Genomic DNA, 24,039 nt, shown 5'->3' on the forward strand with positions numbered 1-24,039 from the left:
TCATTCCCTGTCTGCCTTTCTTCTTCTGCAAAGGAGTCTCTGCTCCATTGGTCATGCATGCGGTGTGGTGCACAGCGTTTAGGAGAAGAGTGATGCTGGAGGAAAATGTGGAGTCAAAAGAGATAACCAGTGGTTTTTGCTCCAATGTTCAGGCTTGTATGAACCATGTGGCTCCAATGAGTTCCCCTAACCAAATAACCAACGTCAGTCTAAGTTTCTACAACTGTATGAGTCTTGTTTCAAGTTTTGCTAGCAGCTCTGAAAACAGACCTGAACAGATTCCTGAGGTAGCCAACAAGAAACATGCCCCAAGAGGCAGTCCCCCTCCACTGATTTGTTTTGAGACTTAAGTGAAATAAAAATAATATAAAACTGGCATAGAAAGAGCTGATTTTGTTTTATTTAAGAACCCTAAGTCCAGATGTTTGTGTGACTAGCTGTTATCCTGGCATTCTGCTTTTTCTCACTTCAAAGATTCACAGAATATTCTGGGTTGAGAGGGACATGCAAGGATTAAGTCCAAATCTAAATCGTATTACTTGTTACTTCCTTGTAGTTTTTCATTAAACTGTGAACCACCTAGGGAAAGGGTGTTTTGTTTTGCACATAGGACAAAAAGCCTTTGATGGGTTCTCTGTCCAAGCTCACAAGAGGGATCCTGTACCTAATGAACAATGGCTAGCATTTAAACAACAAGCACGTGGACCTGGTTATCCATGGATACCCCTGGATTTGACAAAAACCTTATCACAAGCACCTAATCTATTCCTACATGCGTATTGGAACCCTATCCGTCCAGGGGAGTTTTGAGAGCAGTGTGGACAAATGAGTTGGGACTGCTTGAACAACTCCTTGTACCTTTAGTATGTCTCCAGATGTCCTGATATGCTCCATCCCCAGTCCTTACCCCTCAGTTTTCTTCTCCTGGGGATTATCATAACTATTCTGCCCATATTTCATCCCTCTGTTTAAAACGACCTTGTTTTAATGCAGAAATTATAGAATGCAGTTGAAATCATTTTAATGAGATAAGAAACAGTACAAAAATATCCTACACTTGTGAACTGGTTTTGGTGGTTTTGCATCCCTACCTTTTTCATAAATCTGCAACTGGCACAGTGTAATCAAATTTAGTACTGTGCAGTGAATATGTACTATGCCCTTGTGCTTCAGAATTTTTTTTTTTGAATCTGTGCATAGAAAACCAATGATGTTTTTCACACTTCTCTTAGCCCAGCTGCTGCAGAAATTCCATAGATGCTATTGAAACGGATGGAATTGAAATCAAATAAATTTGCAAACCTTTTGTCTCTCATTTTGCGACTTGTTCATGTTTATGGAGCCATAGCTTCAATGCTTACAGGAACACTGGTGGTAGGAGGTGAAAGAAGCAATGTTATTGCAGCAGGCATGCACCCAGGAGTAGGGGTGAGGCAAGAGGTGATTCTTGCCTTGAGATAGGGGAAAAAACTATTTGGGGCTTGGTCTTTTTCAGCCTCTGTGTTTATTTCTAGTTGTGTATCCTTGACTCTCCTGGTACCAGCCACTTATTCCTGCAACAAAACAAATCAGAGTAAGAAGCGGATCCTGAAAAAAAAAAAAAAAATCCAGCAGAGCAAAAATTGGTGTTCTGGGTAGTCTCAGCTATTCAGCTGTGGTTTGGCTTGTTGTGCTGTTTCGTCTCTCCCACGTTGCTCCACATGATCCAAGGCCCAGCTCTTTGCTCAGACTGATTCTTGTCTGAGGTATAAATACTTTTTTTGCTTTCTTTCCTTTCTTAAAAATTATGTTTCCCTGGGATGCTGCTGGTGGTTATGCTGTGCAGGGAGCTAAATTCTCCCACTGCGGAGGACTAGTGCCATTTGGGAGGTAAGCACTGGGAGTAAATGGACAGGGAGAAGATGGGACAGAACAGCTCCTTGAGGGGCAGTAGGCTTTTAGGTTGGCTCAGCCTGTCTTGTGGAACAGCACATTCAGATAATAATTGAAACATTAATTGTGCTCAAGCACAACTGGAGTAGTATGAGAGTCCCAGAGGAGATCTGCATTTAATCTCCTTTTTAAATAAAAATACAACTTAAAGTTTCCATGGTTCCCATTATGCTATCTTATTGCCTACTGTTCCTTCGTGGTCCAGTGACATTTCATGGCCATTTTTGCAGGACTTGCCGCTTTCTTTCCTTACATTTCCACTAACACCCTGTGTCTGGTTCCTCGGGGATGGAAAAAAAGAGAGAGAAAGGAGCGGGAAAGGAATTGTGCAGTGGCTGTGAGTTGAGATAAGAATAATTAATGTTTTGTTGGAAGTTTTTCTGAAAATGGCTTCTTAAGTTTTTCACTATGTTGAAATTTCAGCTTTAATTAAAAAAGAAAAAAAGGCAACAAACAAACTTATTTTCCATATGCTTTTAATAAATGCTTGAAAGGAATAATTCCATACAGTATAGAAGTTCAGAAGTTGGTAGACTCAGTGTCTAATTCGACAGCCTGATGAAGCAGACTGGAGGAGAAAAAGTGAGAGAGAACATGAATTACTATGTGGGTGCTGCTACTGTATTTGAAGGGGTTTGAGAGGTGCCCAGGAGTACCTGGAATGGGGGAGAGCATTGGAAAGCCAGAAATAGAAGGACTATGAGCAATGCCTGGAAGTACGATTCTGATGGAGAGGAGAAATGTGAATTAGAGGTATGGAAGGCAGTCTGGTTCTAGTGTGCCTTTGAAGAGGAACTACTGATAGTTGGGAGAGTGGCTCTGTGTCAGATTGAAGCACAAAAGTTCAGGTGTTCACAGCCTCCCACTTGCTTTTGCACATTAACCTCCAGTGCCTCACTCCAAATGCCTACACCCCTGCTGAGCTCCTAGAAGGAAAGGTGGTGACTTGCTAATCATGAGTTGCAGACAGATCTTTCCTTCATGGTATTCTCCAGGTTACAGGACAAAATTGTAATCACTTAAAGTTTGTGCTGACAGTAAACGTTATTTTTATTGACATGTGTTCCACTGAAGCAATATAAAATGTCACATTATATTCCAGCTAGAAGGTCTGGGATTTCACCTAAACTGTAAAATCACCAGACCTGTCTTGAATTACACAAGCATTAATTGCACAGCCACCTCTCAGTGCACTAGGGATTCAGGGTATATACTTTGATCTCCATTTTATTGTGCTTGTATTCCCCTATGGAGTCACTCTAGCAATATGATCAATATTCACTTGTTCTAAAAAGATATAATATTTTTTTCTTCCTAAAAGGATTGTGAAGACCACTAATTTTACATTAATAAATCTGAAATCTCTGATGCATTCTCATAAGGTGTGTTTAAAAAACCCCAAACAAACAAAACCAAAAAACAATCCCAAAATAACTTGGAAATTGAATTGCTAACATTGCCTTGTATGGTAGTTGTATTATAGAAACTTGCAATAGTAGAAGATATAGAAAATGATATGGTGTTTATTTTCCTGAGTTAGAATATGCACGTACAACCTGCAGACATAAAATAACTGAAGTAAACCAAACACACAATAAAGGACACCTCAGAAGGATGTATCCAACTCAAATGCAAATTAGCAGATTTACCTCGAATGCCCTGTGATGAAGCATAGCCCTGAAATACAGGATTTAATTTCCAGCTTTGTCTTCCAGCTGTTGCAGAAGTGGCAGCTCAACACCTTGCCTTCCTTGATCCACCTCCAAGTTATGCTTTACAAAACTGATGGGACCTGGCCACCCCTGGGGGCTCCCTTCAGGGTGCTCCCTGTCTCGGTCCCCAGCTGTACCTGAGGAGGTCCTGACCTGGATGGGCGCGTCCACAGACACCCAGTGCTTGCCACTGCTGCAGGAACACTGAGCACTGTGTCTCTCCCACGCTCAGGTATGTTAAAAACCAGTTTCCAGTAGACCCCTATGTTATTCTTTCTAAACAAAGCACTACCAGATTGCCTCTCGACGTCAAAGAGAGGTGCATGATCATTACCCTCCTCTCAGCCCTCCCTATCCCAACAGCAAGACCATTTAATCGCTCAAGAGCACAAAGCTTTGGAATACTTGGCGGTTCTCTGATCATGGACTTGTCCAGAGGCCTCTGTCCTGCAGCCAGGAAAAAAATGACCCCTTGAGTCCAGAATCACCAGAACAGCATTTCTCAGTACACCATGGTAAGAAAAGTCCTGCCAAAGCTGCCAACCAAAGCTGTCTGCTAAGAAGAAATATGTGTGTGTCAGATGGAATTTGGGCCACTCTGCTATGGCTGAAGATGAACTCTGGAGAAACCTTGTTTTTGCTTTCTCCAGAGGAAGCGTGAGGCCCCAGATGAAGACACCAAAGTTTCTGAAGGTGTTGTCAGATGACATGATGTCCCTTGAAAGGATAACTAAGGGAGGAAGCTACACAGGCCCAGAAACTTCATGTCAGGTAATGAAAGAAACTTCACCTGGCCTATCTAGGCAGGATAGCATTCCCATGTGGGTTGTGCAGCATCTCTACCTTATTGAATCTTACCTGTGGATAAGAAAAAAGCTTCTGCCTACAGGATACTTATCAAGCTTTTTTTTTTTTTTTTTCCCCCCAGAACAAAATTTATAATAAACTAAAATCCTCCTACCTTCTACAGTGCTCAACAGTTCACCTTCTTGGAGGATGCAGACTGCAGGCCATTGGCTCTGCCACTGTCTCTCCCATCTGTCTTTATTTCCAGAGCTCTTGAGAGATGAAAGCACAGCCTTGGCCAGGGGAATATGGCCTCTGGAAAGGCCTCTCCTCCTTCCTGTTCCCATCCCCTCTCATTTCCCTCCTACTGCTTCCAGCTGAGAGTTTATTTGCAGACAAATGTGTCATGCTGGAATGATCACCTCTTCCCATTTTGTGGCCCTATTGCCCTGGACTGGCAAGGTTTGTTTTCCCTAATGGTACATTGCTCCATTTTGCAGTGTCTGCAGCAGCCAGTGCTTTTACCTCTATTACCACCTTAGGCTAGTTACAAGCATATCTAAGGCAGATGCATCAAAGCAACCAATTTTCCCACAAAAAACAATTCTTATTTAGAAGAGTAAAACCTGAAGACCATTTAGATCTCTTGAAAAAAGGAGATATGGTGAGGAAAGGAAATCTGTGTCAGAAAATCTGCAAGAACTTCATACATCTCTATTACTAGTTAAATATGATGCCAACTAGGTCATGCAGTATGTACTGCAAATCTTACTTCTTCTGAGGATGCTGCAAATCAGAGAGCACTTATAAATGAGCAAAGACTGGGAACCACTGTACCAGGCTATGGCAAGCAATCTGTAGTAGGTTCCCAACACTATTCTTCTATTGAGAGAGTTTTATATGAAAGATCTGACTATAAATCTTGTAACGGTCCCCATGCCATTGTGAGGGTTGTCAGTTGTCCAAAAATCTTGTAAAACAGAGTAATAAAATTTGAAACAACTAAAGAATTGTGAGACTGTAGGTCTGTCAGCTGAGTAGCAGTCAGCTTATACTCAGCTATCAGCCTGAGTACTTCCACCTGCAGAAAGCAGGAGGTTTCATGCAAAGCCTTTTTTTTTTTTTTTTTTTTTTTTTTTTTTTTTTTTTTTTTTTTTTTTTTTCTCCCGTAAAAGAAAGGAACTTGAGCTACATCATTCAGCGCAGTCTCAGGGTATGTGTTGCCTTAGAAAGTGGCTTTGTTTACCAGCAAGTGCAAAGTAAACTCTGGAGAACTGCTGGATTTGCACTTAATGTGGACTTACATACAGACACTTCCATACAGCACTGAAGTAGCTTAGATACTTGATGATCTGCATTTTCTATGCATTTGTACCTTCATATGTCATTAAAGTATCATTAACTCCTTTTCTAAATCCAAACTGAAACACAGCATCACTGTTTTGCATCTATACCTTGGCTATTTTTATCTGAATAATTAAAAAGACAAGTTTATGAAACTCAAGCTGCCCTGAGAGATCATCATTAATATTACAACAAAACTAATCCTGGCAGCAGTCAGCGATTGTTTCAGAAGGATCCTGGAAGTCTGCTGACAATGAAAAAGCTTTTTTTCATCCTCTCATAAACTCAGTCCTCACCACAAAACCCATTAAATTATGTCATCTGCACTGAAGGGCTCAGTAAGTCCGGGCCACTTCAAAGAGAAGGAAAGCACTTCCATACCACTGGATGATGACCCCGGCACCACATGAAGTGAGAGCCCAGCCTGAGATGGGGACAGCCAGTCCCTGTGCAAGGGCACAGCAAGGTGCTTTTGCTTCAGGCAGAACACCCTGTAAAACCAACCCGTAAAACCAACCCACACTGAGTCATGGAGCTGTCCAAAGCTCTGTGCTGCCCAACCTTTGAGCACGCGGAAAAGAGAGAGGCAGCGAGTAGGAGCCACAGATGATGATACCAGTGTGGGAAGTGAGTGCAAAATGGGTGGCCCATTCCTAAAGCCCCAGGGGAGATCGAGCGAGTGAAACTCTGCTGTTCAAACCCAGCTGGCAGCAGTACATGAAAGTAAAACCTGTGGTAAGCATGAGCTCAGAGCATGAGCTCTGATTTTTAAAAAGCTTATTTATTTCTGAGCTAAAACACAGATGGGACAGCTTGTGCACTGGCTCTCTGCAAAGTCCCATCACAACCACTGGGTTCAGACTTTGGTTTCCACGCCTGATGCCACCTTTGTGGGCAGCCTGCCATGGTAACCTCAGGCTTTTTTAAAGATGTGTAACAAACTCAAGTACATTACAGAAAAAAAAAAAAAAAAAAAAAAAAAAAGTAATAAAGATCAAGAGTCTTTATGCCAATGTACAGAATCTAGTAACATTGTAAGTGTCTTCCTGCCCCTAAATCAAATTGCAGCCTTCAGAAGAAAAATCTGGCTGGCTATATAACAAGCTTACATTTATGTTAACTAGAAAAATCTACTTATTTTTCTGTTACTCTCTCTTCCTTTGGGCAGCTGCACTAGAACAGATTACAGATAGAAGTGTACTTTAATGTATTAGATCTTGTTTTGCTCTGTGTGATGTATCTGAGGGATGACTGTTCCAGTCTGTGCTGCACTCGGTGTGTATTTTCAGCGAGACAGGCTTTGAGTGTTATCACCCTTAGCTCTCATTTTCCTCCCTCAAAAAAGCGAACAGTGGTAATTCAGCAAACATGCTCAATTAGCTGGATTCCCACCCTTCCTGAGCGAGACAGCCAGGCAGCTGCCAGTGCAGTGGGCATCACTTGTGAGCCTCTTTGAGGCAAATTTGGGAAAATCAAACCATATCTCAGGAATGATCCAGACTGCGGCACCTGCAGTGCACAGGAGTAGAAAACAGTACTTGGGTTCGTGGGCTACCAGCTAATAATCCTCCCTAATACAAGTCATTTGCCACAGGCAACCGTGCCTGAAGGAACGGACATTGCATTCTTCCACAGCCAGGGAAAAGGGAGGCTAAGGACATCCTTTTATAGCTCTTTTGCCAGCAGATAAGCTTGACTACCAGACTGCCAGGACAAATGGATTCAATACCTGCTGGCAGAAATCTTTGAAACCTGAAAGAAGAAAGGCTGGCAGAGGACCACTAGCGAGACAACCTAGTGTGGGACAGGTATGAGGGTACTTGTGTTCTACCTATGTTCTTTACTTGCTGTCAAACTCTAGCAAACAAGATGTGACATTGGGACCTGCACCTTTTAAATGGCCAGGTCAGGTCAGCACCACACAGGTCATAATCAGCCTCTAAAAATCCTGTTTATGAGCAGGACAGCAAGGCTGCAGGGGTTTCTATGCAGATCTGTATCTGACATAGCATGGGGCACATGTGTTCTGTTGCTGAGGCTTCCCACACTGTTCTAGGAGGCAGGGACCCTTGTGCCTGGCACACCAATTGTGCTCTGGACCCTTGCAGCCAAAAGGGGATTAACACTGCAGCCAAAATGGGATTAGCACAGCACAAAGCCCTCCTCCAGAAGAAGGGTAGCAGTGCCCTTACTGAGCAAATGCTAAACAGGTGACTGAAATCCTGCTCTAATAATCCTGGGGCAACCAGGCATAAGATGGACTACCAAAACAGCATCCATCCATAAACTGCAGTAATGTATCCAGGTTTGCCTAACTTTCCTGGGTCTGCACTGGGATCTTCCCTCTCTCCTCTCTCCCACACGTCTTCCCCTCTTGTGCTGGGCATTGATAGAAACACAGATTTTAGGATAGCTCATTTGTCTCTGAAAGTCAAGCAGTGGCAGCCGCTGGGATGTGGATGCCCAGGACCTCTCCCTGCCCTCACAGAAACTAGGTCCCATCTGTAACTGGATTCCCCTTATCAGTAACACAGCAAGCAATTCCCATGCAGGAACAAAAGCTGAGACCAGCTACCAGGCTGTGACAGTCCAGATTTATTAGGCTGTCTGCCACTTGAAACAAATCTTCAGCCTGAGATTTGCAGGTGCTGTAGCAGAGAAAAAGCACTTTTCTTCTTTGTCTCCTCATTGCCCTGTCGTAAGAATTTAACGAAACTGTATGCTGCGAATGATCAGCTATGGCATGAAAAGGCTGCTGCTCTCACTTTCTGCTCTTGTTTCACTACCTGTGCATGACCTGTCATGCGGAATGGCCCAAAAGCTGTGCAGAAGCTGCTCAGCCAGCACCTTACTCAGGCCGAGTGCAAAGAAGTGCAGCACATTTTTGAGGGCACAGCCTTTATATGGAATGAGATTTACTGTGACCTCTCTGATCCCACTGACCTCTGGATACTGAATATGTGTAAACAACAAGCTAAAAGTGAGGAACACAACAAAATGCTGCAAGGAGCTACTGCGGGAAAGTTGCAGAGCACAGCACCCCTCCCTGGTGAGCGCAGGCAGGAGGCAGAGAGAGTTCATAGAATCACAGAATCATAGAATGTCCTGAGATGGAAAGGACCACAAGGGTCACAAGAAGGCCAGCTCGTGACCCTGCACAGGACAACTTCAAGAAGCACACCTGAGAACTTCTTGGACTCTGTCAGGCTTGGTGCTGTGACCACTTCCCTGGGGAGCATATTCCAGTGTCCAAATACCCTCTGGGTGAAGAACCTTTCCCTAACATCCAACCTAACCCCCTCCTGACAGCTTCAAATTGCTCTCACAGATGTTGCATAGCAAAATTAAACGCAAAACCAGCCACTGCTGGCACTAGGAGAAGTCACTATATGGAGCTGAACTTCATGAGTTTGCTCAGGGACCTCTTCTTCCTCATTCACCTCTTTCGTCCATCTGTTCCATGTCCTGAGGTAAAGTATCTACAAAGTCCTCGTCACAGACTTTGTCCATCCCTGCTGGACACTGAAAGTTGGTCCATTTGTGGTAAGGATAAACTCATTTCTCTTCCCCGATGGGATAATAAAATATCCAACTTCTGGGAGCATTTTGGAACTATGTAGACACCGTAGCATTTGACAAAGGACTATTTAGGCAGTGGTATTACTCATAAACCAAAGGGTACTGTTTTGGGGTTGGTGCACAGCCGAGGATATTTGGCAAAAGGTAGGTGAAGTCCTGCTCATGCCATCAAGGGTACCCAAAGATCCTGCTGCAGCAGGGAGGCTGGAGGCCAGGGAATGGTGGGACCCTCAATGCCACTAAAATCTCACGACCTTGTCCAAGAGCCAAGGGATTTGCTTTCAAGCCATTTTGCTTCCCTTCCTGCTCACAGAAGTGTTTTCCTCAGTCACCTCATCGAGCACCAAAATAATAAGAATCACCGCGGCGTTGACAGACACAGTGTGGCAATGCTCAGCTGCGGCCAGGCACCGGGGGGTGGGGTTTGTCCCAAATACAGGGTGAACACGAAGCTTCTGTTCCTCCAGGAGCAGCGCGGCGATGCTCGGACCGCGGGCATTTTAGCAGGGCAGGCTCACACGCAACCCCCCGAGCGCGGCACGGCGGCTCCTCGCCCTCAATTCTGGACCGCGGCTGCCGAGCCCGGGGGACTCCGCAAGGGCAGGGCAGGGCAGGACACACCGGACCCGGTCCACCCCATCCCCTCCCTCTCCTCCCCATCCCCTCCCTTTCCCAGCCCGGTCGCGCAGCCGCGCAGCGCCGGCCGAGGGAGCCGCCGGAGCCGCCCAGCGCGGCGCGGCCCTTCCCCGCCGCGGGGCCGGGCTGGGCCCGGCAGGACCGGGCTGGGCAGGGCCGGGCAGGGCCGGGCAGGGCAGGGGGGCTCGGCGGCTCCGCGGCGGGGGATGCGGGTGCCGGGCGCAGGATGCTGTGGGGGGTGGGCCTGGCGGCGCCGCGCTCCTGCGTGGCGGACCTGAGCCGCAACCGCAGCCTGTCGCTGGGCTGGTGCGCGGGGCCCGAGGAGCCGCCGCCCGCCTTCTATGGGGGCGAGATCGTCGCCTTCCCGCTGTCGGGCGGCGGCGGCACCATGGCGGCGCTGGGCTCCGACTCCTGGTGGAAGAAGACGCTGTACCTGACGGGCGGAGCCCTGCTGGCCGCCGCCGCGTACCTGCTCCACGAGCTGCTGGCCATACGGTGAGGCTGCGGGGCTGCGGCGCTGCCAGACAAGGGCGCTCCCCGCGGGGCCGAGGCGGCGCTCGGAGCCGCTTACACCTGCGGGGTCAGGTTGGCGAGGTCCGGCGGGTTGGGGTCTCTCCTTCACCGTGCTTTTGCCGTTTACCTTTCTTTTCCCCCCCCTTCGCCCCGCTTTCCCCCATTCGCCCTTTGCAGCGGCGCGGGAGGCGGCTCCCCGGCGAGCCCCCACAGGTGGCCCAGGCTGGGCCCTCGCTGCCGCCGGACACGGCCGCCCAAAACACGCAAACCCGCAGCAGCCCCTTAAGGCCCCGACGAGTGGACGGGATTTCTCCTTTGTTTAATGTACTGATGTATCGTGCACCTGTCTTTTTTTTTTTTTTTTTTTTTTTTTTTTTTTTTTTTTTTTTTTGACAGGAAAGAGGAAGAGCTCGATTCGAAAGATGCTATCATACTGCATCAGTTTTCAAGGCCTAGGAATGGCGTTCCAAGTTTATCCCCATTCTGCCTAAAAATGGAAACGTACTTGAGGATGGCTGATTTACCCTACCAGGTACATGGTGCAGTTTGCCTTTGCCTTGCAGCTCTCTGTAATTATGTGAAATGGCACATAGGCATCCTGCCTCTCGTCTCACGCAGGGAGATGAAAACATACACCTACAGCTAGGTGGATATGCCAACACTTTTATGTCTCCAATTAAATTTGGTGTATAACCTTTAAATATATGACTTGAATAAGATTATCTGGAACAGCTGTAGATTTAACTGGCAAGGCTAAATCAGTGTTAAAAGTTAATTTCGCTGGGAAATGCTGAAGTGGGAGAATAGTCTGGAGTTTATATAACACTAAATTGCACCCCAAAACTAAAGCCGAACACTGATCCTTGAATTTCACCATGCTAAAGACATCAAGATTAGACAGCTGCAGGTTCTTGTTTTTCTGGAGGCCTTATCTCTGAAGCTTTCCTGGGAAGAAGGGCTTAACTTTTGCTTCACCTCCCATGGCTGATGCTTCCTCCTCCTGAAGTGAGACAGGCTTGCTTTTAGAGATCATGAATACTGCTCCTTGATTGTGGGTGGGTGCATCCCATGCCATCTTCCTGCAGGGAATGAAGCCTGAGCTACTCCAGCAAGTGAAAGCTGTGAGAGCAGACACTTGAATCTCATGGTCTTGCCCGTTAGTATCAAGGTCGAGTTGGGACACTGCAAGTGTGGCACACATCTTGTGTTGGCAAGCTCTGCAGTACACAGGCTCTTTGAGACATAGGATGGTTTTCATTTTTTGTGTGTGTTAAGCACCAAATGCCTTTAAGATGATAAAATAATGATATATATATATAACTAAGATCTTAGGTAGAAGATTTGTTTGGGTTTATTTTCCTTTTTTCTTCTCCCTCTGTTTTTTCTCAAGTAATGTCAGTTTGGCATTTTACTCCATACCAAGGTGTTAGGAAGAATGTTTTGTATAAGTCAAAAGTTGTACAGCAGAAAACCAACCCTATTACAGGTTTTTTTTAACACATTTACCGTGGATATTTAGCTTCATATGTGGCTAAACTCCTTTACATTAGAAGAGAAAAAAAGTCTAATCAGTACATTTTGCTTAATTCTTTAAAAGCCCGAGTTTAATGTTTTCTTACAATTCAGTGGTACTTGAATCAGATATTTGGGAGTACTAGAGAGGAAGACTTCCATCCTGTGGGATGTGTTTTCCTCATTTAGGTTTACAGAACTTGCAAGATTCTGAAGCTTGAACATAGCCTTGAAGCAGGAAGACTGTGCACATTGCTTTTCTCAATTAGGGTAGAAATTGTATGTTTGAGAGGGTAAGTCTCTTGGTGAGATCTGTTTTCATTCTAATGGCAACTGATGGAATTCAAAGGTTTGTGATGGTCACATTTGCCCTGGTGGAGAGTAGCTGAAGCAAGCTGCATTATTAAAGATGGTTATAACAGGACATGGTCACTTCTGAAAGATAACACAGCATTTGTGTGATTCGGGATGGAGTTGTTTAGAGAGCTCATGCTGGTCAGAAATCACACAGCTTTTCAGAGAGAGGAATTTCTAGAGAGTTATCCTCCCCTCTTTATTTGTTGTACTGAAGGTCAGCATTGCTTTTTGGTGTTGCGTGCCTCTCTATCCCTACTCACTAGCTTTGAGGACACTAAACTGACAAGAGCATCAAAATCAACATTCCTACCTTCAGCTGCTTCCTCTTGTTCCTTCCTGCACATGCTTTTGTGTGGTAGCTCAGGCTGATCAGAGCTGGCCTAGCTAGAGCCATGATGTTTTGGTTTATTTGGTTTTAACTCAGCTTGGTTCCCCACATGCTCTGCATGCCATTTTGCAGGAGCAGGAATGGGTCCTGCAGGTGCTGGGAGCACCGCGTTGGCACTTCTAGCCATGCTGGCTTACATGGGCTCAAGGTGCTTGTGGGGTTACTGAAGTTACCCTCTGAAGGGTTTTAGAGGTAAGTTGGGTGGAGCTGAGCTTATGAGCTGAGGGCACAGCTCTTTTTTTCTGGAAGAAGCAGATGTTGTTTCTGTCCTTGTGTTAGGAGTATGGTGCTGCATCTGGGCTCAGGCAGGTGGAGGAAGGTATGGATGCTGCTGTGGGATTGAACGGGAGGGGAGCCGAAGGGAGCACTGTTCTTGCCTGGTATTTCTTATACTCTGCCTGTAGACTTTTATTTTGTTCCATCATGACTGTGTTACCCTCTAGGGTAACCTGCTGTGGGTGACAGAGGCACAGGCAGCAGGGTGGGTGCGTAGGGGGCTACAGCAGTGCCCAGAAGGAAGCACCTTGCTTCCCTGCACACTGTCAGGGGCCGTGATGGAGCAGCGCTGCAGGTGGCAGCTGGTGCTCGTCCCAGGAGACCTGCTGTGGTCATCACCTTGCTGGGGAGGGACTGCTTTGAAGGGAAGGTTATGAAATGGAGTGAAGAGAAGTCAGTCAGATGCTCAGGCTTCTTTTACACTTTTGATTCTTTGTGTTAATTGTAGTGCATTAGACTGTTGAGGATTGTGCTTTCTGTTATACAGCATGCTTTAATGGCACATAGGGGTTGGAGTGACATATTCCTACCTTACTCTCGCCTGAATTTCTCCTAACATGCGCTGTTGTCATGTGCTTATGTTTCCTTGACTCTGCCTCACTATGTGTGTTTCCATGAAAAACGATTTTCATGGGCAGCCCCAGCCCAGCTGGGCTGTCATAATCCCTAGCTGGGTTTTCAAAATATTTGATGTTTTTCTTGGTACAGCTTGTTTGAAAGAGCGCCGTCTGTGTGCTCATCAAGATCTTTTGGGTATTCCTTGACTTCCTCAAAAATATGAAGGGCTGAGCCTTTATGAAGTCTGATAAATAATTAGCACAGCAGGAATGTGCTGTTTTCATGCCAGGTCTGTAGAAACGGCAGCCTCCTTAGGAAAAGACATGAGTAAATGTAAAATCATAAACAGGAGTAATTGAAAATGTAAAATCTGATTTCTTCTGCATAGTACTGTAAAATTACCCTAGAAATACCTTGCACCATTCTTTTATAAATTCCTTATAAATGAGGTTCTGTAGAGCTATTGTTGTTGTTGCTCTGCAGGCACTTAATGTACTGTGAATGAAAAGGGATATTCTTCTGGTTTGCTTTTGGTTTTTAATAATACCATAGCTTTTTCCTGCTTAGCAGCTGGAACAGTTTTTGAGTGGAAAATCGATAAATATTTGATAGCAGTTAGTATCAGCCATAAGGATACAGAGGTTTCAAGCCTAAAAATGTCTGTTTGAGAACAGTGGATACAAGAACAGTATAACAGATTTCTCAAGAGACTAAGGTTTTCTCAGGTCATTGAAAGATATTTCCTGTTTTCTTTGATAAACCGTATGTAATGAAACATGAAGTTTTTTTTAGGCAATGTATTTATATGTATTAGATAAATGTGCTTGAAGAAGCTGAATAACAACAACGCCCTTTTTTCTGGGTTACAGATGGTATGAACTGCAGTTACTGCAAGATGTAATAAACACATCTTCAAGTCCAGTAGCTTCTGCAAACCACCAGTGTTTGTGCACAAGAAGGGGAATATCTTAATGGAAGGGCTTAATGAAGATTAAATCAGCAATGCTCAGGATCTTCTAGACACGCTGTGTAGTTCCAGGAGAACCTTGTGCTTCTGTAGTAAAGCCATACTGAAAAATTATGGAAAAGTATCAGTCAGTTTCAGTGCTGAAAGACCATTTTTGATGAAGGAAAGGTCTCAGAAGGTGGAAGGACAGGGCAGTGCTCTCCCTTCAGTTTCAGATGTTCAGCGGCTTTAGAGCTGGTGCCGTGGAATTGGCCCCCGTGTTACCCACATGTGCGGCTGGGAGGGATTCAGGTGCTTTATTCACCCAAGCAGGGCTGCGGTGGGTGAGACATGATACCATCCAGCATCCCTGCCATGCTGTTTGCTTGGGCACGAGCAAACCCTCGAAGAGGCTACAGCCAGAAGGCATTGTTTCCCAGAAGCGTTACCCGTTTGTTTTCATCCAGAGGGAAGAGCCTTTGGGAATGGTTGTGTGATCCTAGTGCATTGCACATCTGCATTTGGAGTGGCAGCCAGGATGCTGGCGCTCTCAGACTGAGCGGAGATGTGTTTTGGTGTATGCTTCTTGCTGCCAGAGCCCCTTAATCCATCTTAAGTGGATTCAGGAGGGGTAAATGCTTGAGACCCAAGCAGATCAATCCGGAACTGCAAACCCTAAACCTCCAGCAATTAGGAGACAGATCCTGGAATGCTTGGGGTGACTGCCAGAGATGGAGTGCAGAGTCTTTACTATACAGCTTTCCATGCTAGGAGTTCTCATTCACTGAATGACAGGATGTGAGGATGGGAATCTCAGGAAGGGAGAAAGGTTGTGCCTTGTGTCTCTGCCTCCAGGAGTAAGAGAGTTGAAGACAAGTGTCCGATCTTGTTTTGGCAGCCAGCACTTCCTCTCATGCTGGATGCATGAGACGGAAATTCTCGAATCTGTGTTTCACCTTGTCTCTGCTTCTGTGTGAGTGCTGTGCTGAGCAGGTATAGCAGTATTCAGCGGTGCAGTAGTGCTGTGCTCTCCTGTGCTGGGCTCTTGGGAGACCCAGTTGTAACTGGTGTGTAAATGTCTGAGATTTTGAAGTTGCTGAAAGCAGATTTCCCTTCTGCTCAGAAGGGAATGATATGCCTTTTGTATACGCTTGTGATTGTGTGTGTTTTGTCCTTGGAGGTAATTCAGCCAACTGAGTTGGGTAGTGAATTTATTGTTTTGAGGCACTTTTAACATGAAAAGTGCAGATGTGTGCAGGAACTGAATTTAGTTGTGAGTCCTGTGATTTAAAACTTGTTTAGAATAATGGGCCCAATCTTCTGGGAGATCTGAGCATCTCCAACCCTTAAATAACCCAGGCCCAGGTATTTAAATAATAAATAATATAATTTAAATAATATCACCTGGCATTCGGCATAAAAGCATGGAACACCTTGCAGGCCCTGAAAATAATTTTATCTGAATTGTCATGTAGGGTAAAGCTGCTGCCCTGGTTGAATAGCCGCTGCTATTCTAGAGTGTTAATTAAAAAAAAAAAAAAAATTGTTAAAAACACAGAAAATAATTTAAAAATATTTATTCTCATTGAAACAGAACCTGAAGGACTTTTTTTTGTCTGTATATCTGTTTGTTTACTTGATTAATTTTTCTTTTCCTTAGAACTATTTTGATGGAAAACTTTCCCCTCAAGGGAAAATGCCTTGGATTGAATACAATCACAAGAAAGTATCTGGCACCGAGTTCATTATTGACTTTTTGGAAGAGAAACTTGGAGTGAATTTAAATAAACACCTTGGTCCCCATGAAAGGGCTGTTTCCAGAGCTGTGACCAAGATGGTGGAGGAGCACTTGTACTGGTAAGCTTGCACGGCAAAGCTGGCTTTGTGTTCTTGTGCTGTCAGATGTGTCCCTGAGCTTGAGCCTTGACACAAGACATGCTTCTTTTATCTTGCTTTAATCTTAGGTACCCAGTTATTAACTTCACAACTCTCTTCATTCTAGGAAACTGCTGCTCCTTTATGTGTTTGGTGGGATGAGCCAGGGATGATTCCCTTGAAAAGTTGTGCTGTGTAAGCAAGGTGAAGTCAGGGCCTTTGACTGCAGCTTTGTAGATAGAACAAAGCAGCAGTGGGAGGTTCCAGTGTTCAGTGTGACTTCTGTATAGGAGCAGCCTTGTTAATAAAGACCAAAAGATCAAGGTGGCTGAATATATTTGTGGTTTGGGGGATATAGAGGAATGAAGTGTTTGTGGTGAATCCAGGATATTGTTTCCTTACTTCTACTGATTTTAATTACGTGTGAGTGATTGCAGTACGGATCATTGCCTTTCCTGTAACACAGGATACTCCTGTTGTTAAGTATTGTTGACAGTACTGCCAATTGATAGTGTACAGTGTTAGTCACAATATCCTGAGAAGCTGACGTATGTGTATGAATGGAAAATAGAAATAGAGCCTTTCTGGTACTTCATCCATTTTACTGACACATTTGAAAATGGTATCTGTGATTTCCTCTGTGCTTTACATTTCAGTCCTTTTCAAGTGCCCTTTTCAGTTTGGGCATAGAGGCATCAGGTGGACATGCATCTTGGATGCTGCGTTTGCTGCCTTAGCAGGCACAAGGCTTTCTCCCAGTAGTTTACTTTCTAGTATGCATTTAAGTCCTTGCTACACTAAGTTTTGCATTTATGTTGCATGTTTTTTCTTCAAAACAATGTGTGATTTTTAAATTGAATGCATTTACCTGCTTTTTCTTTCATTTTTTGATGAAGATCAGCAGCAATATGTGTACATACAATTCTTCAAATAATTTTTAGTGTCTCCTGAGAGCAATCTTGGCACTCAGTAATTAGCAGATCGAAGTGATTTGGTTTAGAAATTAAATCTCTGCCTTCCAAGAAGTATGGCCTTCACCAGTTATACCCATCTGCAGTGCCATAGCCTCCCAAACATGATACAGGCACCCCTTTTTTTTGGTTCATTTTTCCACCCTCAGTTATAACAGCTGCCAAAGGGAGGATGAAGCCTTTTAGTCCCCTAATGCTTTATCTCCTTGCCTTATTGTCAGTTGTTTTGTGGTTCATAGATTTAACTGCGTTAAATGTATCATTACTGATGGCAGGCTTATACTGCTGTTGTGTCTCAATTACAAAGTGCTTTCCTCTGTGGAACTGTTGTCCGTCCATCAAGGCTCCCCTGGAGCTGGCTGGGCACTGCTGGACAGGACATAGGCAAGTGTGGAAGACAGGTATTGCAAATTCGGGCACTGGCCCTGAGAGGGGGCATTGAAACAGGTGGACAAAGTTACATCAAGAACAGAGATGTGCATGCCTGGCTGTGTATCCCTGTTGCCTTTCCTGTGTAGTCACACAGATGAGTTCCTCCAAGGCATGTATTTTTGCTGCAGTGCAGTAGAAAGTCCAACTGTAAGTCTTCCTGTGTGTCCCTCTGGCTGTACCAGAGGCTTGATGTGTTGATGAGGTTATACCTTACAGATTCCTTGTAGTAGGCAAAGTCTGAGCCATGAGGTGTTGCAGTTGTTCTGCTGTAATTCCCAGAGAACAGCTTTGACCATCCTCTACTTACACCAAAGTTAAATCAGGCTTTCACTGTGTAGGACCATATTTCTCCTTGACAGCATTGCATCTGTGGTTGTGGGATCCCTTCACATCTGTCCCTGAACCTGCCTACTTCCCACCAGGAGCTTAGGGTTTTTCTTGGTGTCCTCGTGTCCCATGGTGAGGAATTTGAAACAGTGATTGCCTTTCTGCAGGATAAGGTATATAAAACCAAGCCTCCAAAGCAGCGATACATAATGTGACTCCTACTGTTTCATTGTCAGCAGCATGCAAGGTAGTTTCATCATAAATAAGTAATGCTGTAGTACATTTATCGGACAAAGAAGAAAACTACATCCTGTGGTGTGCTGTCTCTAGGTGGAGCTAATCCTGGTGCATGCTCAGCATTTCTTCCAGAAATGTTTAGTTTTACCAAGGCAGTGGCTCATCTTCAGCAGTTGGTTCCTCTTACATTGGAAACGCCTGCTCTGGCTGGAGTTGAGAGCAGTGCGGGGCTGTTGAGAACCTCAGCATCTGGACACTGTCTTTCTGCCCCGGGCTGTGGCACCTGGCAGGGCTCAGGCGGAAAGATAACAAGTGAGTGTGCCTATTTCCCTGCTGGGGTTACAGTGTATCTCTGATATGCACGAGACTGATTAGGAGCTGGTGCTGGACCTCCAGTCCCTGAGGAATGCAGTAAGCCATTAGGCTTTTGCTATGTTTAGTTGGCAGAAGAAAAAATAGTCCTCTAAGCTGAATGGCTGTTGAGGCGAGACAGCAGGGAAGAGACGGAAATGGAGTAATTTGGTGCTTCTCACCCCAGGTCCTGGATCCAATGCAGACCTCAGTCATCTGCTGTAGGCTTGCTCTGAGTCACCTCTGCTGGGCTCCCAGAAACCAGTGGGGCACCCACAGCCACCTTTGGGGAATGTGTTGGGTTTTTGGTGTAACTGCAGCACGTCTGTGGGATTGGACCTCTGGTTAAGAGAGGTCTGATTCTCACTTCCTTCTGGAACTGGCATGCTGGGCTCGACAGTACTGCTGGGATTCAGGACAGGCAGCTCCTGGTGCCTGTAGGGCTAGCAGTCGCTGTGCGATGCTTTCTGTCACTTAGATCTCTGGGGGCAGATCTTAGGTCAGTGACACTATAGCACTTAGTGAGAACATAAAGCCTTGAATATTTGGCTTAAGCAGATTAACCCATTAGATTGGTTGAGCTGTATTGTCAAACACAACTGTAGTGATTTATGAATGTGTGTGTAAGTGTATATATATATACACTTGCAAACATATTTGATTTGTTTCTTGCTTTGTCTTTCAAGAAGAAAAATTCATCATATGTGATGAATTCTTGAAGTACAGGAAGAACATGATATGAGGACATGGTTGAATCTGACTTTGGTCTGTATTCAGACTTGCCACATGTTAAACATAAAATACTTTTATAATGTAAATATGTTTGAATACATCAAGCTGATTTTAAGAGCAGCGTCTCTCCTACTGCTAACAGTGAAGAGGCTTGAATGCAGCTGGTGGCTTAAAAGCCAGTTGCTCTGAGAAGTTGCATGAGAGGTGGGGTTTCTACAGCTGATTGTGGAATGAATTTGTTATAATCCTTTTGCACATCAAGAAATTCTAGTCTGCACAGGTTCAGACAGAAAAAAAACCCTTGTTCATGTCCTTGTGACTGCCTTCCCCTTGCCTTGAAGTTCAGACAGTTTTGGGATAATCAGGCAAACTGCTATTGATGAGTCACTTTCTTCATCTCCTTGCTGATTTATGTATTGAGGCCAAAGCTGCTGTTGCATTTAGACTTCGGATTTACTTCACCCCCACAGCATTGCTCTTTAATGCATCATTGTTTTATTTATACTCAAAGATTTTTACAGATTTGCTGGCACAAATGTGAATGGTAATGTTTCCCAAAGTGCTCCGTTCAGGCCAATATTTAAAATGATTATGTCATCCCATGAACACTTACTCTAGTATAAAATGTATGGTTATGCTCTACTGAAGTAGATTATGTAGACTACCCAATTTCTGGCATTTTTTAACCTTTTGTAATATTGATAATACTCCACTAATGTAGTCTGAATAGAAGAGTGATGGGTGGAATTAAATGCTGAGAAGCATATTTTGTTAGAAAACTCAAATTAATGAACCCTTGAAGAGAATTCTTTTAACAAAGTGCTTGTAAAGCCAGTTTTAAAAGTGTTTTTAACTCTCTATGAATTGGAGCCTACTTTATTCCTTGTTTTGTCTGCTCAAAACCATAACATTTTGGAAGTAAACTCTGTGATTGTCTATTTAGCTGCCTTCAATTGCCCATGTAAATTTGAGATTTGTGACATGAAACAAGTCTGCTCATTCAAAGGGACAAGTAGGTGTCTTAAGATTTGTGCTTGACAGTTTAACCTAAGGAGGATTACTTAAATTCTGTATAGTACTGCATTGCTGTCCTGGTCATTAAACACCTGATCTGATTTTTGCTTCTTCCAGACCCAAAGGCCTTCTCTCTCAGGGCAAGCAAGTGAGCTCTAGGGAAGTGTATTTTTGCATTAATGTATGGGCTAATTAGCTTTGTGGGAAACCTTGTTCATTCTGTTTTATGAAATTAAAACAATTTTGGACATGGTTGATCACTCTTGGTGCGATGCCAGCTCACTGGTGTGGTTGGAGTGAGAAATAATGTTGGCAAGTCCATAGGGCCAGGTTTTATCTTGTGCAACTGGGATGACTTAAAATATGCTGCAGTGGAGTTCCTGTATTCTTTTTCTGTTTTGTTTTGACTTCTTTTTCTTTCTGCCCTTCTTCCAGGCCAGGCCTGTTGTCCTAAAGCTAATTGTCCTAATACTAAATTGTATTGCAGAGTTGCCACGTGAAGCAGGTCAGGTCCATCCTGGGGAAGGAGGGTCTTTGCAGCAAGACAGAGCAGTGATTTCAGAGATCGAGTTCTTCTTAGCTTATTCAAAGAGTAAATAATAACTTAGAGATTAGGAGAAGAACTCATTCAGAACGGGACTGTGGAGAAGGACTTGGAGGCTCTGGTAGATGAAAAAACTGGACATGAGCCAGCAGTGTGAGGTGGCATCCTGGGCTGCATCAAGAGATGTCGATGGGGGTGATTCTCCCCTTCTGCTCTGTGTTTGTGAGACCCCACCTGTTTCAAGCTCTGAAGTCCCCAGCATAAGAAGGATCAGAACCTGTTGGAGCAGGTCCAGAGGAAGCCACAAAGGTGATCAGAGGCCTGGGGCACCTCTCCTGTGAAGACAGGCTGAGAGAGCTGGGGTTGTTCAGCATTGAGAGCAGAAGGCTCCAGGGAGACCTTGTAGCCTTCCAGTACTTAAATGGGGCTTATAAAAAAGAGGGAGAGTGATTTTTTTACATGGGTAGATAGTGACAGGAAAAGGGAGAACAGTTTTAAAGAGGAGAGATGTAAATTAGATGTTAGGAAGAGGTTCTTTACTTGAAGGATGGTGAGGCACAGGTTGCCCAGAAAAGTGTGGATGCCCTATCCCTGGAAGTGCTCTAGGCCAGGCTGGACCAGGATGGGACCCTGAGCAGCCTGATCTAATGGGTAATATCCCTGCCCACAGAGCAGGCGTCCCTGCAGTGGACATCTAGTTGGAGGTCGATGATTTTTAAGGTCCCTTCCAACCCAAGTCATACTATTGTAATTATTTCCTAGTGTTCACATCAAGATTTTTTCCTATTCAGGGCTGTACCTGCTGAAGAGAGCTTGTCCTTTGCCAGGCCAGTCAAACATGACTACTGCAAGATTCTGCTCTGTAGAGTGCCCTTATGCCCTCAGGCCAGCCTTCTTTCCATTTGTCTTAAATCCTGTTTTACCATTATTCCTGGAACAGGGCAGTCTCACCCCACATCTTCCAGGTGAAGTCAATGCTTTAGGAGGTTCAGTAGCTCTTTCCTGCTATGTTTGTTGGCTTCACATTCCTCCTGTATTGCTGGTGTCTCTGCTAAATCTGTCTTTGATTCAAACTTTGCATTGCTGAAACCTGCTCAATGACTTGAGTTCATCCATCAAGTTTGGAAAATCAGGACTGTGCAGAACGCCCCATTCTAAAAGCAGTGTTGAAGCATGTGCAATGTCAGCAGGATGCTTTTGTTATTATTATACAGTGCTGGAGGTTGTGGAGTAATCTGTTGAGGGTCAAAGCCGTCAGTAGCAGAGCAGGTGCATTTTTGTTCTTCCCTGTTTATACATTTGCAGCAAAACCTGTTCACACCTCACTGTTACTGACTTGAGTGAAACCAGTTAGAGCAGAAGGCACTGAACTGCAGTGGACAATGTGAGTTTGATAAAATGTATATTACCAACAGAAGTCATGGGAGTTCTCCGGGAGATACTGGTTTGGTTTTTTTTTTTTTTTTTCTTTCCTTTCTTGAATTTGGTGAAACATACCAGCACTAAGGAAATTAGGTGGAGTTGGAAATATGTACAGTGATAATACAGAAGTCAAATTCCAGACTAAAACAGTGAAGCCTTGGAATGGCTTGGATTGGAATATGTGTATCAAGTCCCAGTGCTTTTGAGACCCCGCAGACTTCCTGTGTTTATCTTGTCTACTTTGAGATGTCTTTAGCTATTTTTCCATTAACCCTTGAACTTAGTGACAAAAGTTCACATATATGGTCTTTTTGGTTTATTTGTAACTTCTGAAGATGGTAGGTATTAAAAAAGTTAATGTTTCTTTTTTTATAAGTTTATGGAACAACAAATCAAGATATATTTGGCTGTAATATTAATAAAGAGCAAAAACTCATGTAGGAAACAACTTTAAGCTGATGAGACAAATTTTTATAAAAAGACATTTTAAAAGAGTATTATTTGCCTTTCAATAAAGTATGGAAGGCAGCAGAGTCCTTTAGAAATATCTCTTTCATAAAATCAGCATTTTGAAGACAGGAAACAGTGCAGGAGAAAACCACCTCAATAACCACTACCTCTTAATTTTTTATATTTTATTTTTAAAAGATTGTGTTATTCTTAATTTCTGAGGAGAAATCTTCTGAAAAATTACTGCTTCAGTATTTATGTTGGAGCAAAGTTGCTGCTTACCTAAGTGTCAGCAGCATAGAAAGGAGAAAGATTGGTAAGAAAGATGGATTTTTTGGGGGGGCTGTTTTGTTGGTTTTTTGCCCAGGTCTGTGCAGTGAGTTGTCTTTAGCTAATAAATCTCTTTGGCACTGTGTTTTGTTACATGAGTTTAGCAGAATTCTGCAGTTTTTACTTTATATTTCAACACAGATCTGTTTTCTCCTGAAGCGAGTCATGATTTAATGAGAGAATAAGCACTGGGCAGTCTGCCTAAGTACTGTAAAGTGGGTTTGCTCTGCTGGAACTCTGAGTTGCCTCAGAGTCTGCTGTTTATGGAAGCTTCCTCTCCATCAGGGCGGTGAGCGCTCACCTGCCGGAGCTCTGTGCCAGCCTCTGCAGGGTGGTGGTGGGGCTCTCTGGGGGTTACACTGCTCTGACTTGTTTCTGCATCCTTCTAGGACTTTAGCTTATTGCCAGTGGGTGGAAAATCTTCATGAGACGCAGAAGATGGTTTCACTTTTTGGCCCCTTCAGCGACTTGCTGAAGTGGATCTTTTGCCATCTGACCAAAGGAATTGTGAAGCGGGAAATGTACGGCCATGGCATTGGTCGCTTCTCGGAGGAGGAGATGTACACACTGATGGAGAAGGACATGCGGACTCTGGCAGGCCTCCTGGGTAAGGTACAGCAAGTTATGGTGCACTGTTCACAGCCCCTCTCTCCACAGGGTGGAATTGACCTCCAGTGCTTCCTGGCAGCTTCATCACTCGCAAATAATCTCATTTTGGCAGAAGCTAGAGGCTTTAGTGCCTTCCTTGCTCTGGCAGAGACACTGTTTCTTATCCCACTGTTTGCTTCCAAATAGTGTGTCTAGAGGCACAAGAG

At 44.4% G+C, this 24,039-nt stretch overlaps 1 protein-coding gene across 2 annotated transcripts in view; it reads left to right on the forward strand.

Annotated features, from left to right (window-relative positions):
• Nucleotides 1-10,215: 10,215 nt before the first annotated feature.
• FAXC (failed axon connections homolog, metaxin like GST domain containing) overlaps nt 10,216-24,039 on the forward strand; it is a 28,127-nt gene continuing 14,303 nt past the window's right edge. Inside the window, exons 1-4 of one of the 2 annotated variants that reach the window (XM_040060036.1) lie at nt 10,216-10,484; nt 10,899-11,034; nt 16,200-16,396; nt 23,614-23,831. In XM_040060036.1, coding sequence (XP_039915970.1) covers nt 10,216-10,484; nt 10,899-11,034; nt 16,200-16,396; nt 23,614-23,831 — 820 coding nt within the window. The remainder of the gene's footprint in view (nt 10,485-10,898; nt 11,035-16,199; nt 16,397-23,613; nt 23,832-24,039) is intronic. The other variant, XM_040060037.2, reaches the window with a different exon arrangement.

This window comes from Hirundo rustica, chromosome 3, assembly GCF_015227805.2.
Source record: "Hirundo rustica isolate bHirRus1 chromosome 3, bHirRus1.pri.v3, whole genome shotgun sequence".
Lineage (NCBI taxonomy): Eukaryota > Metazoa > Chordata > Aves > Passeriformes > Hirundinidae > Hirundo > Hirundo rustica.